Below are 14,840 nucleotides of genomic sequence, written 5' to 3'. Positions count from 1 at the left end.
GCTGGTGCTATGTAAGTAAATGATAATAATGGCATAGCAATAATAAAATTAAAACTCATATATAAAACAACTTGCTTTCCTAGTCATTACTGTAAATGCACAAATAATGACATTAGTAATATATCAAGTGAAAAAAGTACTCTCATAATCTCTTCTGTGGTATCCTTGCTTCAGTGTAATTTCCGTTTAATGTCTATTAAATTGTTTCCTATATAAATCTTTAAAATCTGGCCTGTTGGTGACTCTGGTGAAATGAATGTATAAACCATGAGTTAGTAGCTCCCAGGCATTCAATGATATTATTTCTGTGTAATGAAAATAAAAGACTGCCTTGCATCACATTATTCATTGTAAGCATGCCTTATCGGGCTGGGACACAGCAGCATAACACAGGGGCTGTATTTCCATTACTAATACGCTATTATTTTTATTAAATGCTTTTATTGATGAAAACAGCTAGCACAGTCATGCTTAGACCACTTCTGTGTTATGGAAAAAAAAACATTGGCTGTTACTTGCATATAAGGAAACTATTCTGAAGACTACACTTGTAATTTATTTTGAAAATTAATTTTTACCTAATTTAATTTGTAGTTATTAAGTTGTATATTAGCTCCTCCTTAGCTGCTTCAACATGTGAATATTTTCTTCAATTGCACAACACAACTGCAATCTTGGACACCACAAAACAAAAGGGAGTTAGGACCTGTTCTGTTCAAGCAAAGGGCGGTTAACTCAATGATGTCGTGGGAGTATCTAACAATAACAGATTGAGCACATTAGTAATGACTTTGTTATATGCTATACATGTATGTCCTTATGCACCGAAACATTGACTAGGTCACGATAAAAGACTTGCAACTTGTTTTGGGTGTGCTTGATCCATGCTGTCTGATGCACTGCATACTTGGCACAACAGGGAACAAATAAGATATACCATACTAAAATAGAAATTCATGACTCTGTGTTCTGTCTTAGAAATGGTCGTGATGCCTGCAGGGAACTTATCGGGTTCTTTTTCGCACATGACAAGTCTGTTACAATTTATGAATATCGTCAGTTTGGAAAAAATAGGTAAGATGAACAAAAAGGACAAATGTTTATGTTTCAGAAGGACATTAAATAGATATTGCTGTTTAGCTCATGGCTATGTTTTATTATAAGCTGATCTGAAATATAGAAATGACATTTGCTGTATTTCTCTAAGTAATAGAACCTAAAAGGTACTCTGACCTCCTTCTTTCTCTAACTATATTTAAGCTTACTAGGCTTCACATAACAGTAAGCTTACAATAACATAGATAACACATTCTGCGTGTTCAAATAGCCCCTTTTATAAGCATATATCTCAGTTCTATATTTCTGGATCCTAACCGCTTTTGTGGAACTCCTCCAGCAAGCATACCTAGCTTTATTAAAAATTATAGCTAACAACACAGAATAGTAAAAGTGCTCGATGGTCATAGATGTATTATATTCCACTTTGTTAGTATGTTGTTTAATGTGATATTTCACAGCTTTACTGCTGTGGTGATCTCCTCACTCCCAGCTCTTTTATTTAAAAGTATTTATTGTCACTATCTCACTGCATTGTGTCTAAGTAATAGTAAAGTATACTAAGTATCCTAGATGAGGAAATTAAGTTGAACATATGATTTATTTGATAAACAACCTGCAATCATAAATTTCAGAAATATAAATATTGCTTTGCTTGTGTCATCTCAGCTACTTTCCGAAGCCGGAGATAATACTGTCTGGACTGTTATTAATAAATGCTAAAGTTCCAATGTCCATATAAAATGTAATGAAGTACAAACTTCCCTATATTTGTTCTTAAAGAAAACCCCAAAGGTAAACTTTCTTGCAGAAGTCCAAATGGAGATAACAAACAAGTAAAACAAAAAGACAGCCAGACTTGATATAATATAGCCACAACACTAATTAAGTACAAATCAGTTGATTGGTATAAATCAGTTGGAGAGGTCAATACTCAATCAGAGACAGCTAGATAGTGCTGCTGATGGTTATCATCATCATCATTATTATCATTGTGTGTCTTTGCACCTCCAATACCCATAAGAAGTATGACTCCTAAGAGACTTATTTTACTGATGTGTCCATGACTTATTATGTCATACTTACTTAAACATTTCCTTACTTTACTCAGACTACCCTTGCCCGTCCCCGTTCTGCCTCTTCAAGGTTAATGGAAAGCAAGTCTATGATATACAACAAATCTAGATGCGCTGGCATTTTTGGCATGTGTAGTATGGAAATGTACATTACAGTGCTATTGGTGTATGCCCAACTGTAAATGATGCCTTTTGTTTCATTTCCCAAGTAGTACTTTTAATCCTGCTTTCTGATATTGGTGAATAAGCCTTAGGTACGATCTCATTCAGTTATTACTGCAGTGTCAAACATAAAACATAGCATAAAACAGCGCTGAGTGTGATATGGAAATAGTTCATCAATAACAAAAAGCGAGAGACCGAGGGGTTTTATATTGGCCACAATTTGTTATTTAATTACTGCCTTTGAGACTACCACTGAATGCCGACTCCTACTCATTTGAGGTATTGTTATATATGTTTTATATTGTGATCAGCTGGTCATTTTAGGGATATTGTTTTATTTGTATGTTATGCACTTGAAGAATAAATCGTATTTTAATTATCAATCCAAGCTTTTTGTTATTGATGAACTATTTCCATATCACACTCAGCGCTGTTTTATGCTATGTTTTATGTTTGACACTTGAGACTCCACGGGTCTTTCAGCAGCGAGTGTTATTTGGCTGTTTTTCATCAAGAATAATTCTGGTGGTTGTTGGAGATCTGCTTTCATTGCGCCAGGACAATTTGTGTGTTTATTACTGCAGTGTGTCCTTCATTCTTCTAGTATTACCAGATGGAAATGTATATTTAGACCTCAAACTTAAGTTAAAATTTGCATTTTTTTATTTACAGTTCATACAGTTTTTCTTCCCTATTATGATAAAATCAACATATTTGACTTTAAGTGACTTCAGTGAATACTGACATAGTCACAGGATAAAATTACCAACCTACAGTATTAGCTTTATTTAATACTAATATTTTTCTTTTATAATTGTCTGCTACTATACATTGGCAAAATGTCCCCTATATTAAAGATCTGAAAGTTGCCTTTCTTTATTCTCCCTAAAGGACAAATGCTCTACCTTTCATTCAGAAGGGAATATATAGCCATGAATCTGGATGGAAAAGAGGAAATTCATATGAACTTGAAGACTTTTATTCTGTAAGTCTGTGTTTTACCAAATTGTTGATAGGCTTAAACTATTTCATTCAGGAACCACAAACCTTGTACACGTCTGTATGTAAAAGGCCAGAATTGGAAAAAAGACTAAAAAAAAAGCACTCCACTCCAATATGTAATTCTTATCTATTTGTTAGTGATAAAGCCAAAAGCCTTTATTTCAAGATCATGAATGGTGAAATATTTAAAAAATAGAATAGAGAATATGTGATTAAAGAAAGAATGAAAAATATAAACAACAGAACACCTTCAGTAAATACCCTCCTCTAATAACTGTAGAGTATGAAACTATATCATCATATTTCATATTTCATAAAACCCAGAATCATTCATCTCTCTTCTCCCATTGAGTGGCCTTGAAGACCTGGGTTTTGCAACATATACCTGATAACATATATTATCTATACAGAATCATAATCTGATAATGCACCAATCATCTGCAAATTCTTTATAATCGTTTGACTTCCTATGACTAAAGAGTCATCAATATAGAGAGTTATCCATCTCCTTCATTATCTCTTATAATTATCATTTATGGAGAAACTCTCCTATCCTGATGTACCCAATTCAAGGGTGATAAAGGCTATCATACAATAAATCTAAAATTAAGGTTGTTAACAAATACAATATTTTGCAGAGCTTAATTATACACAATTACGAACTAATACATGGCATGTTGGTTTGAAGGATTTACAAATTTTGCTGCGGAAGCAGAGCAAAATTTGGTGGGCTATGACCACCAGTGAAAACTATATTAAGCACTCTTTGACACCAAGGGGTAAATGTATTAACCTCAGATTTCTTTAACTCCCGCGAGTTTGGCGTCTTCGGCGCTTAAATTTAAAGCGGCGCTGCCTTGTAAAGGGAAGTTTCCCTTTACAAGGCAGCGCCGCTTTAAATTTAAGCGCCGAAGACGCCAAACTCGCGGGAGTTGAAGAAACCGGAGGTTAATACATTTACCCCCAAAGGTCTATCCCTCTTATGAATTGGATACTGCCGATTTAAAAACTGAGGTGGGAGAATGTTCTCCTTAAATTCTCCAAAGAATTAATCCAGATTGTATAAAAACATGACATGCTCATTCTAGATGGATATTCTAAGGCGATTGAACTAATAAGGGCCAAATTACAGGATTTTGAAACAGATGAATCATTTATAAAAGCATATGAAGGAGATAAAAAAGATCTTGAGGATTTCGAAAAAATGATTATGGAAAAGAAAAGAGCCAAGTTTAGTAGGGATAAAAATGATTATGCCACTGGAAATATATTTAAATGGAACAAAATCCAGAGTGGTAGGAGAAGAATAAGGCGAAATCTATCCGTTAGTTATGATTCCTCTAAATAAGAGATATCATATAGTGAATCGGATAATCGAGGATCAATGAAAGGTAAATCCTAATATAATCATAGGAGCAATTTTTAGGGAATCCTGTAGGATCTCAGGATAGAGAAAGAAGCCGAATTAAACCGAACAGGAGGGGAACAGAATCGGTGGGGATGGAAACCCGATCACTACAACAGACAGATGAGATAATAATGCCAGACCGCTCCCTGCAGATTATCAATTTATCAGATAAGACCTTAACAGGCCAACATATCAGTTTGCTAACAAGGGGTTTATATTTTTCTCTTTTTTTCAAACCCCACTGAAGAATTTAGAACATATTATTATGATATAATCCATAAGGCTCTGTTAAAGGGGGTGATATGTCAAACTGAAATCAACTTCCTAACTGTAGACAAACCAAAAATACCCACTTTATATCTGTTACCAAAGATACACAAAAATAGAATAACACTATCGGGTAGACCAATTCTATCCGGTAATTGTAGCCTTACTGAACAGACAAGTATCTTTGTTGATACACATTTAAGGAAGCATGTTACATCACTACCCTCGTATATTAAAGATACTGCCGATGTCCTAAGGATGTTGGATGGGATTATTTTAGATGAAGAGATATGGATGATAACTGTGGATATTGAATCTCCCTACACTAGCATAGGACATAAGGAGGGCCTTGATGCTGTGAAATATTTCCTTGCCACAGAAGCTAATAAAGAGTTCAATAACTTTTTGGTGGAACCTCTAAACTTCATTCTCAAGAAAAATTATTTTTTCTCTGAAAAGTTTTATTTGCAGATATGGGATATGGCTATGGGGGCGGCCTGTGCCCCAACATTTGGTAATTTGTACCTGGGATATTGGGAACAAGAAAATGTATTTAGCGATGATTTATTGATGCATACGGACCATATTATCATCTGGGCCAGATACATCGATGATATCATGATTTTTGGGGGGAGGAAGTGAGAATCTGTTCAAGAATTTCATTGACATCCTGAATAACAATCATCTGAGACTCACATATAGTATGTGCCAAGTAAGCGTAGACATTTTGGATATTACCATCGAGAAAGGGACAAATGGCAAAAAAGAAACTGAACTCTTTCGTAAACCAGCTGCCATGAATAGCATCTTGCACAATCAAAGCTTTCACTTTCCACCAGTAATAAACAACATTCCTAAGGGAGAATTCCTTCGGATCCGTTGGAATTGCTCTAATCAAATGGATTTTAAAATTAGAGCTAAAGAACAAAGCAAGAGATTAATAGAAAGAGGCTACAGTCGGAGATCTGTTAAGAGTGTCTTGAATCAAGTCAATCAGTGGGATCGGACCAATTTAATGTTTTCATCTAAGCAGCAGGATACCACTCATACAATCAGATTCATTGGAGACTTTTGTAATGAATGGAAACAAATTCAATCCATAATTCAAAAGATTTGGTCTATTCTCCTTGTCACGACTGAGTATAGTGTACCTGCTATCGTTTGCACTACTCGGAGGAAGGTGCAGAGTCTAACATGCCCCTGGTATTCACCAGGAACCCCCGCAAGGAGGTATGGACTCAGCTGCAAGGAACACGCATGTCAGCCAGACCGGTTCGGCAATGGTGCGGGCAATGCAGGTACACAAAGAGAATCCGAAGGGGTGATGAGTCTATCCGAGTCGGTAACATTCTGACAGCGAGGTACAAAAGGGAGATCCAAAGAGTAGTCAAGGCAATCCGGGTCACAAAGGTCACAGGCAAACAGCAATAATCAGGAGGCAGGCAAAGGTCAGGAAATGGGCAATCACAGGAATACACTAGAAACGCTGGAGGACAGGAGGACCTGAAACTCTGGCACTGGAGGTGGGACCATGGAAGGCTTAAATACATCTGATGCCCAATCGGCTTCAGCGCCGCAGCGCTGTCATCATATTAGCGCCGTAGCGCTTCCTGAATGCAGCGTCCCAATGCCTAGCAACGGGAACGCTTTCAGTGCTGTGGCCGAGCGGGGCGGAAGTGACGCGTCTGGTTGCTAGGCAACCAGACGCGCTGAGCAGCACAGCAGGACATCCGTCCCGATCTCACAGGCGGCACCTGACACTCCTATCTGATATAGACTTAAAAAATATCCTGAAAGATAGAGTCCAATTTAGTTGGAGGCATACCACGAATTTGAGGGAAAGACTAGTGAAGAGTTAGTTTACTCCCAACAAGAGTAAGAAAAAAATTCTAGGGTCTTACAGATGTGGATACTGTAAGATCTGTAATCACATGGTGGAAACAGATAGATTTTCAGATCGATATGGCGATACCCATTGTATTAACAGCTATGTCAACTGTAAGATGAAGGGAGTTATATATATTCTTGAATGTTCCTGCAATTTGACTTATGTGGGCAAAACCAGCAGGATGCTTAAACAACGCATCCTAGAACATCAGGGGCGGGCTGGGCCGGGGGGTATGACCCCATACTTAAATGTAAGTATGAATTATTTAATGCCGGGGAAGGTTGTGGGAAATGGTTATATTTATTAAACATAAATGTTTTTTAGTTTGGATGGAGGGAAATAGGATTATATATTAAATGGGCATACTATTAATTTAATGTTAATGTTGTTTTGAAGGAAATAGATCTATTTAGCAAATGTGAATATTATTATTTTAATGTTGAGGCTGGTTGGAGTTTTCTAAATTTTGCCAACTGCCCTGAGTCTGGTGAGATAGTCCTGAATTTGGGTGACTGTCTCGCTTAGTCAGGATTTGGTCCGAATGCAAGTACAGTTGGTAGGTATGTCCCGGTTCACAGTGTACTGTTTGTGAAGGCAAAACTGCATGCACCTAACTGTAGTGCACACAGTATTGCCTGTGTATTTGTCTAAAATGATAACCATTACATCATAGGGCCCCTGTTTAAAGTGCCCCGAGTCCCCCAGAGCCTTAATCCAGCTCTGGGGCAGGGTGTCAGATTGACACCTAGTGCTCTGCTCCTCCTCTCAGTACAAGCCCTAATATTATTTGGCTTAGGTTAACCCTAAAACAATTAATAACCCTGTTAGTATATAGGGCGAAGCAAAAACAAGCGCTTTTGCTGGCAAAAACACCAGATTTTTAAAGTAAGCAGGCTTTTAGCATTTTGATAAAAGTGCTGTAGGTAGAAGGAACATATAAGGAACATATATGTTCTATAGAAGGAACATATAAAATGCAATATAAAGTGAGTTTTTTTGTTGCTGTTTATTTATTTTATTTAAGTATCATGAGCCGCCGCGGCCTCGGGCACCGCCGCAACTCAGGTCCTGCTCCCTCTGGTGTCCCAGCCGTCGCTATGACGACCGGGACGTCACTTCCAGGGCAACGGCCGGACGCCGAAAACTGTCCCTAGGCGCTCTGGGCGCAACAAATAGCTGGGCGCATGCGCAGACAAAGAGCACAGCCTGTGGGCTGATTAAGTAGCCTCTTGATCTGTACAGCCTGTAAGTTAATTTATCTAGTTGGTGTATTAGGCAAAGGCTGTGAGTAATTTCAGAGCTAGGCTCTGATTAACTAGCAGTAGTATATAGGGCAGTGAGGACTGAGCCTCACTGCCGGTTATAGCGTCTTGTTTCAGTACTGCTGCCTGCTACCTTGTTCCTGTGTTTGGTGTATAAACCTAAGATTGATTACCCGTCTTTGACTATTGCCTGTTCCTGGACTCTGAACCTGTGCTTCTGACCCTGATCTATTGCCTGAACCTGGATTCTGAACCTTTGCTAGTGACCCTGATCTTACGCCTGTCCCTGGATTCTGAACCCGTGCCTGTAACCCCTGACCTTGGTTTGTTCTCCGGCTACATTGTCTGCTGCCGGCACCGATTCTGGCCTGGACCCCACGCTGCTATCTATCATAACACTCTATTCCTGGGATCTCCTTAGCCGGTACACATCTCTCGACCCTCTGTGTGTCCGCAGCCAAGTCTGTCCCCACCATTAGGGGCAACAGTGAACACCAGACTCTAGAGCAGACTCCGGGTTTTGCTGTACTGGCTGAAGGAGTTCCTAACATTAAGATTTATCATTTATACTAACAAAGTATCGCTGTATTAATCATTCATTATTATCATCATTATCATATCACTGTTGACTTAGGTTTATTTTATTTATTAATCTATATTTATGGTCACATCACAATTCATTAGTATTCCCCATCCTATCACCGGTACACTTCCATCATATATTACTCTTATAGAGATTTTCAGACATAAGATTTATCAATGAATAGGTTACAAATATAACCATTCTCATTATGTTATGAATGAGATCAAGCCACAGTTAGTTGGCACAATATCTCTGAACGGGAATATAAATGAGTAGATGCAAATCTCTATAGTATACATAATCCTTCTTTTGGCATTATTGTATTTATTAACAACCTTAATTTTAGATTTATTGTATGATAGCCTTCATCACTCTTGAATTGGGTACATCAGGATAGGAGAGTTTCTCCATAAATGATAATTATAAGAGATAATGAAGGAGATGGATAACTCTCTATATTGATAACTCTTTAGTCATAGGACTTCAAACAATTATAAAGAATGCACCAATCGTCTGCAAATTATCAGATTATGATTCTGTATCGTTAATATATGTTATCAGGTATATGTTGCAAAACCCAGGTCTCCGAGAACACTCAATGGGAGAAGAGAAATGAATGGTTCTGGGTTTTCTGAAAAATGAAATATGATGATATAGTTACATACTGTACAGTTATTAGTGGAGGGTATTTACTGAAGGTGTTCTTTTGTTTTTTTATTTCACATTCTTTCTTTAATCACATTTTCTCTATTGTATTTCTTAATATTTCGCCATTCAGGATCTTCAAATAAAGGGTTTGGGCAATAAAAGTTGATTTTAACTTATTACTAATAAATAGATAAGAATTACATATAAATTCTGGTCTTTAAGATATAATATAGTTGATTAATTGGAAGAGCACCCCCTTATCATTACGTTTGATTAATATAACTGCCTATCAGTTTTTTTTATGAATGAGAAATTGTCCAATTCCCTGTGCGATTCCAATCTTTTTTTTTGACACGTCTGTATGTTAAACAAATATAAACTAGCCCTAAAGGAACCAGGCTGCTTCTACCAGCTTAGAAATATAAGCTTCAGAAATGTCAGCCTCCTTCTTTGAAAATAAAGCCATTTAATTGCTCAGAACATGTAAGATTATGGGATGTTTTATGAGGACAGTAATTGCACTTATTTATGTTGATGACATGCACTCTCCTTCACTGTTGTCATTACGTTTTTGCCCTCTGTTCATTATATGAAACATAAATAATTGTATGTGTCTGTGAGAAGACAAATTAATTATGGGTCATGATGTCTTCACAGACCATGAATAGATTAGATAAATCTTGATGCTTTACAGCTACTGTACAAATAACCATTTTGTGCAGACATATTGATAGAGGTTTTAAAGAATGTACTTTTTATAAATAGCAGTTATTTACCACTGTTATGATCAGTTTTCTTCTATCCTTCCATTCCCAGAATACAATTGATTAAATGTACTACATTTAAGAATGACCATATTTACAAGAAAGGAAAAAAAAAGAAAGTACGCAAGCTGCTAAAATATGCAGAATAGTCAGTATTATAATGATGGGTGACTTGTACCCTAGAATGTGTTTCTGTTATTTATGTATCAAGGATTTTGCAACAAATAATTGGAGGATATTGAACTTACTGTATGCACATGCAATACTTACAGTTCATCTAATTAAGTTACATTTATTTGTGGCAATGAGGGTCATTAGTTATATGATCGAGAATAGATACTAGTGGCCTCATTTAGAATTTGATAGATTTTGTGCCCTCAGATGTAAGCGTTGGGTTGCATACATCCAAATCATCATCATCATCATTTATTTATATAGCGCCACTAATTCCGCAGCGCTGTACAGAGAACTCATTCACATCAGTCCCTGCCCCATTGGAGCTTACAGTCTAAATTTCCTAATATAGCCACACACACAGACAGAGAGGGAGACAGACAGACAGGGAAAGACTAGGGTAAATTTTTTGATAGCAGCCAATTAACCTACCAGTATATTTTTTGGCGTGTGGGAGGAGACCGGAGCACCCGGAGGAAACCCACGCAAACACAGGGAGAACATACAAACTCCACACAGATAAGGCCATGGTCGGGAATTGAACTCATGACCCCAGTGCTGTGAGGCAGAAGTGCTAACCACTAGGCCACTGTGTTGCCCTAATCAAAACACATCAGTTTTTCTGTGTCAAGCATACAAATGCATATACTTGCGCCCTATGATAGTATAGTGGTAGTCACATTGCCCTATTAGTACACAATATAATATAATGATGTGTCACGCATAAGAGAATAGTGTCTTGACCATGTTATTAAAAAATATGAAAGTTGCATTTTACATTTAAAATGTAATAAGATACAAACACCCCTGAGTCATTTTCAGGGGAATCTTCTATGCTGCAGTAGTCCAAATGGAAATGACAAATAAGTAATCTGAATAGAAATGCCTCAACTTGATGGTATACAGCCATGACACTACTGAATGAGCTGGGTCTATGCACAGGCAACCAATCAGAAGAGTCTAGATATTGCTGCTGGTGTCGTCATCGTCATGATCATCTTCTGTCTTTACACCAGGTACTCTAGTACCCGGTAAAGATGTAATAATCGTATCTGGAGTTGCCTCTTATTTTTTCCCTCTCCAGGGGTGTGCTACACTTACCTGTACATGCTCTTACTGTAGTCACCTCTGTTTCTTCTATCCAGGCACAAGATGCACTAAAATCTAAATATGGACGCTTTTTGGGACGCATGTTCAGTACAGAAATGCATATATTTACAGCACAACAATTCTAATTCTAATTGAAGGCCAAAGTTAGCTTTCTATTCTTCTCCTAAATTGTATTTGTGTGCCTCTCTCTGTCTCTTCGGTGAGAAATTGAAGCAGCAGAAAAACAAATAAGAAAAACAACCACCTTTAGCAAATTATATTGCAGCTTAGACCTGGACAAGATGTTCCTGACTACTTGTCCTAGCAGTAAGCAAGACCTAGCTCAATGTAACGCTGAACTATACCTTGACTTGAGAAACCTGCCATAACATGTCTCAACATGGATTACTGACTGAGACATTTTTTTATTTTTTATTTGTTTGCCTTTCAGCTGAAATTGGTTGTGAAAATCTCACTAATTTTCAGTTTCAGTGGTAAATGCAGGCTGCCTCCTACTTTCTCCTGTTTATAATCCTGAACACTGGCTCTATTATATTGTCACATATCATTACTGAAACCCAGACAGATAAAGTGTGGTTAAGAGGAAAACAATTTGGGAACTTCAGTTCCGAAACAATGAAGGAAGATTGATGTGTTTCCATGCAGAATTTGTATTAGCTATCGACTGTTGTTTATTTAAATTGTTTATTTAGATTGGCTCTGTTTGCACGATGTCTTTATAATGTGAAAATAAATACATTGCTGGACAACAGATAGTCAAATATAATATAATGCAAAATGGCAGCTTTTTCTTTAGAGGAAATTTAGAATTTATTCTACTAAACAGAAATATATTTAGTTAAATTGATAATATATTCTGGATAATGTTGATATTGGAAACATAAAATCGGCATTATACTGGAACTTTTCGGTAATGTCAAATAAAATCTGAATGTGTTAAGTTGGTCACAGAGATCCAGATCTGGTTGTTTGTAAGTTTGGTTATTTTGCAGTTGGGCTATTGCCTTCTTGTTCCCAGTTGGCCCAATACTGTGCAATTTACTGTTTATAGGCATGTGGTTAAAAAATTATTGCTAGGTGCAGTGGCTAGAAAAGATATTCACCCCCCCTGGACTTTTTCACATTTTGCTGTTTTAAACATAGAACCATGATAGATTTATTTGAAATTTATTCCCACTAATTAACGCAATAATGTGGCAAAAAATGTAATACGACTTGTCTAATCACTTTATATTAATATATAGGCCTGTTAGTCTACAAAGCGTTTTATAAGCTTAACATTTATGTCCACTACAGATTTAGGGCTAGATTTACTAAGCTGCGGGTTTGAAAAAGTGGAGATGTTGCCTATAGCAACCAATCAGATTCTAGCTTTCATTTATTTTGTACTTTCTACAAAATGACAGCTAGAATCTGATTGGTTGCTATAGGCAATATCCCCACTCTTTCAAACCCGCAGCTTAGTAAATCTAGCCCTAGGTGTTAAACACTAGCAAAGGGTGTCTGGATCTTGCTAGCTTTGTCTGAATGTATACATTTTTTTTTATATATACTTTAATGCAGTTTGCAATATATTGTACGCAGGACCTTCTCATCATCTGTTTAATTGTATATTCAATTTATCTCCCATATTATGCAATACTGGGAAGTATGTTGACACTGTATAAATAAAAAATGACAATAGATATGCAGAAACGTGAGGCCATATATAATTGTACTGAAGATTTAATTTATTTATAGAACATGGCTAATTGTCAACTAATTTATCGATTAATAAGCCCAGTGGCAACTTTAACCTTCCTTTAAGACAGATCAATTTCTGCAAGAGACTAACCGGAGACTAACATCTAATGCACTTGTATAGGCTCTGCCAGTTTATATCTTTGTAACCTGAGTGAATAGAATACTTTACACTACAACAGTTGCTTTGAAAATAAGTTTGATTAGTGAAGTCACAAAGTGGATGTCACTCGCAATTTATGTGTTAGCTACAGTAATACATGACTATTGGTGGAATGAATAACAATTGCTTTTAACCATAATACTCTGTAAATCTGATCTTTTCAGGGAGCAAACCTTACTTTCTTGACAGCAGAACATCAAAGCCTCCCAGAAAGCTTAAAGCAAAACCCAATGCTTACCATTCGGATTACAGCCATTGATGAGAATGCTTTGCATTCCTTAAGGTGATAGGATAATGAATGTTGCACTAATCATATATAGTTACAATTGTTGTTTATCTATTGTGTTATGCATGCTTTGTTTTATTTAGTTGTTCTTTCTCTAAATGTGCACATAGTAACTTACAAAGTGAAAAATTGATGGCTGCTGATTCAGTGAGATCTTAACATTATTCCAATAATAATTTCTAAGTATGTAAAATCTTATGTTTATACCATAACTTGTATATGAGTTCTAAATACCCATATACAAGCAGAGGTAATCTTTAAAAATACTTTAATATTTTATAATGAATATGTTTCTTTGTCTTGAAACAATAGCAGTTATTTGGCTTGTATATGGCTCAGTCAAAGTCTCCAAAATTTTTATCAAATCTTCCCTTATTATTCATGACAGACATATACATAGGTAGGATAATATTTGCATATTTCACACATGAAAGCTCACTATTTATAGACAATAGAATAGAAAGGAATACAGTACTTCTTAACAACAGTGTGACATCTATATGATGAGATGCATTAGGTTTAGCATTCCAGTTAGCTCCATGGCCTGTTTCTTGATAAGTTCATTTGAAGTGATACAATCGTACAGCATTGGGATGGAAGATTCCTAGGCATGAAGTCAACTTTTCCATAAGGACTGCAATGATCACACGTGGGCATAATTTGGTCCAAGGAAAGGGCCTACTAAGACAAAAAACTACCATACGAACACAAAAAAGAAGATTAAACCCTTTTTTGGTTTAGAATCACTGGTCAGAAGTCAGATTTTAAATATTTAATGAATTGCTATTTTTTAGTAGGTATGCCTTGTAATGTGATACCGTAAAGATCAATATGAACACAGGATTTCCATTATCCTCTATTTTTGTCTTCTATGGCAGGTTTACAATAAGGATTTTAGAGTAACTTGAAATATATTAAAGGGACACGTATTCCCTGTGTATAAGTATTGCTTATTGTGATACCTGCATGCATATATTATTTTTCACAGTTTTCTATATATTTGCTTTCATTAATAACAATGGAATGTGCCATACTCCATCTAGTAACATCTTTTGCACATGAAAAGTTAATTAATATCCACAAAAAAGTGTGCTCGGAGTTCATTTAGTTTTGCACTGCCTTGTGCTTACAGCAAGATGATATTAGGTCTGTCTTCATTTCATTTGTACTTTTTTAATGTTTAGATTACATTGACATAAGTGCCTAAGGTGCACCTGGTTGATGCAAAAGATGCCTATAGAGTGTATC

At 36.4% G+C, this 14,840-nt stretch overlaps 1 protein-coding gene across 1 annotated transcript in view; it reads left to right on the top strand.

The window, feature by feature from the left end:
• CAPS2 (calcyphosine 2) overlaps positions 1 to 14,840 on the top strand; it is a 95,406-nt gene that overhangs the window by 53,037 nt on the left and 27,529 nt on the right. The window contains exons 12-14 of the mRNA XM_075209545.1: positions 979 to 1,074; positions 3,189 to 3,282; positions 13,471 to 13,589. Of these exons, the coding sequence (XP_075065646.1) occupies positions 979 to 1,074; positions 3,189 to 3,282; positions 13,471 to 13,589 (309 nt within the window). The remainder of the gene's footprint in view (positions 1 to 978; positions 1,075 to 3,188; positions 3,283 to 13,470; positions 13,590 to 14,840) is intronic.

This window comes from Mixophyes fleayi, chromosome 4 (genome assembly GCF_038048845.1).
Source record: "Mixophyes fleayi isolate aMixFle1 chromosome 4, aMixFle1.hap1, whole genome shotgun sequence".
Taxonomy (NCBI): Eukaryota; Metazoa; Chordata; class Amphibia; order Anura; family Limnodynastidae; genus Mixophyes; species Mixophyes fleayi.
The sequence above is the reverse complement of the archived record's forward strand: the minus strand, read 5'-3'. Positions and strand labels throughout refer to the sequence as shown.